At 55.7% G+C, this 2,411-nt stretch overlaps 1 protein-coding gene across 1 annotated transcript; it reads left to right on the top strand.

Annotated features, from left to right (window-relative positions):
- Positions 1-605: 605 nt before the first annotated feature.
- On the top strand, positions 606-1,660 carry POSPLADRAFT_1114553 (hypothetical protein; the record flags this gene model as incomplete). The annotated part of the gene is made up of 3 exons (XM_024483439.1): positions 606-666; positions 1,022-1,077; positions 1,196-1,660. Coding segments are annotated over 3 exons (582 nt in total), but the record flags the coding sequence as incomplete, so codon positions are not given.
- Positions 1,661-2,411: the final 751 nt, after the last annotated feature.

The following is a 2,411-nucleotide window of genomic DNA, read 5'->3' as shown; positions in this document are numbered from 1 at the left end:
TTGACTCTGCGAGGATTTTCACTTGGGAATCCTCGCAGAGTCAACACCAGTAATTCTACCTCATCGTATTCTCTCTCGTGCGTCTCGTCTTCGACTCGATCACTTGACGACCGGCGCTCTGCCATTTAATATCGTATACTACATCTCTTCTACTGAGGACCTCGGCTCTCGGCGCTGCATCCCTCGCGCCATACCTCGCACCCTCTCGTAGTCCTTACAGTTTGACTCTGCCCCCAACGAGTCGAACCTCCTATTTGTTCGTTCATCAAACCTTCCCAATTTGGCAACTCCTGTCATTTGATCGGGCCCTTCGTCAGCGTTTTATCCTTCTGCTCTCTACCCCTCACCATGTCTCCAGACTCCAAGATGAACCTCGCGGAGTTCCGCGACCCTCTCACTGGCTGTCACGAGTTGGCATGGTGTTTAGCCGTTTTTTAATTTTTTCCTTTTCGCGGGCTCGAACCCGCGACCTCTGTACTACTTGCCTGATACAGATGCATCATATCTACTGTATGATTAGATTAGATGGGGCGGCAGTGCACGGCACAGCTCGGGCTCCACTGACACAGCCTCTCTGACTCACCGGCCCCTGGGGCCGCGTCAGCATGCTGCGCACGGACCAGCTGCGTACAGACCAGTGCGCACAGCCTCCCCTAAACTTCCCCTGTATATAAGCCGGCCTCTGCTGCCCTAGGGACCTCAGTTTCGACCTCTTGTCCCTAGGTCAGTAAGCTCCCATGTACTTACTTCCTTTTCTTTTCTAACTAATATATTCTTGTCCCTAGCCTTAGGTTTGAGCGCTGCTCACCATCGCTTCGGTGAGATTTAGTCAGACACCCCCAGCTCTTAGGTCTTCCCCTGTCGCTTGACCTCAAGTCACAACATTAGGTCAAAACTCCCATAGCGGCTGGCGTTCCTCGGAACCCATACACTCACACTTTCCTTTCCCATAGGTCGGGTGGTGCGCACCTTACGATACACTACAATACGTAGATAGCATACATACATCACCACTGCTTAGGGAACAAACCTTTCAACACCTGCACTTCAGTGGGCGGTGTTTGTCCTAACGGACGCGTGGTCTAGGTTCCTGCTGCATACTAGCCAAAAGCAGTACTGGGCCCCATGTAAATTGCAAACCCTAGCATTACTTCGGGCGCCGTAGGTGTAAGCTAATATAGCACGGCCTTTGTAGTACGCGCACCTCCCCGTCCTTCCCCCATCCATTGTGGCTGCCTGTCAAGGCCAGGTTCATGCCTTCGACTCGCAGGACCTCATCGACGTCTACATCCCAGATGGCCGTGAGACTGTCATCTACACTTGCGAGCAGCAGCCGTGCCCCAATGGAACACCCCAATCAGTCACGCAAGATTACCCGCGCTACAAGGCAATCAGAAGGGCCCAACATCTGCTTGGCCCTCGCAGCACCCTCGCATCTCGATCCACCTCGCGGCACTCTCACCCTGTCTCCCCCAGCTCCCGCTTTCCCCAAACTGTCACCAGACCCAGTCAAGCGCGAGGAGATCTCCCTTCAGACCCTGCGCCAGAGCCTGAGCCTGAGGAGAGTGCGAGTGAAGAAGGAGTCTCGGAGTCCGAGTCCGCGGATCCTGCTCAGCCCACCTCGCTGACAGTGCTCGCCCCCGCGTCAGCAGTCCCTAACGTACGTAACCCCTTCTCCAGGCTTCCTCCAGCGCCTCCAGTGCCGTCTCCGCTGCGAGGCCGCCCAAGCACTCGTTCCTCGCGAAGTTCGCCCGGCAGACAGTCACAACAGTCGCCTTCGTCCGCAGGCAGTCCTTCGTCCCTCTCGTCGCCGATAATGTCTTCTCCCGCTGCCGCACCTGACAAGGAGATGTTGAAGCTCCTTCTCCCCCTCCAATATGATGGAAAAACCGTCGTTGAGTGCAACCGCTTCGTCTCCTAGTTGCTCATCTACTGGGCGGTTAACACGACCCTCTCCACCATTGAGCTGAAGGTTCAGGTTGCCCTTAGCCTCCTCGATGGTGACACATGAGCCTGGGCCACTCCCATCTTTGCCCAGCTTGCCGCTGTCCAGATTGGGACTCAGGGAGCGACAACACCCTTCGCCAATGAAACAGCCTTCCTCACAGCATTCAGAGCCCGTTTCGGCAACCTCAACAATGCCGCCGTGGCACAGGTGGAGCTCACCAAGCTCTGTGCTGACAAAACCGTGCACGAGAAGCGCACTGCCTGTCACGACTTGGTACGGCGCCTAGCCGTTTTTTAATTTTTCCTTTTCACGGGCTCGAACCCACGACCTCTGTACTACCTGCCTGATATGAACACGTCGCTATCTACTGTACGATTAGATTAGATGGGGCGGCAGTGCACGGCACAGCTCGGGCTCCGCTGACACAGCCTGTCACGAGTTGGCACGGCGCCTAGCCGTTTTT

Source organism: Postia placenta, assembly GCF_002117355.1.
Source record: "Postia placenta MAD-698-R-SB12 unplaced genomic scaffold POSPLAscaffold_16, whole genome shotgun sequence".
Lineage (NCBI taxonomy): Eukaryota > Fungi > Basidiomycota > Agaricomycetes > Polyporales > Adustoporiaceae > Rhodonia > Rhodonia placenta.
This window is presented reverse-complemented; position numbering and strand designations above follow the sequence as displayed.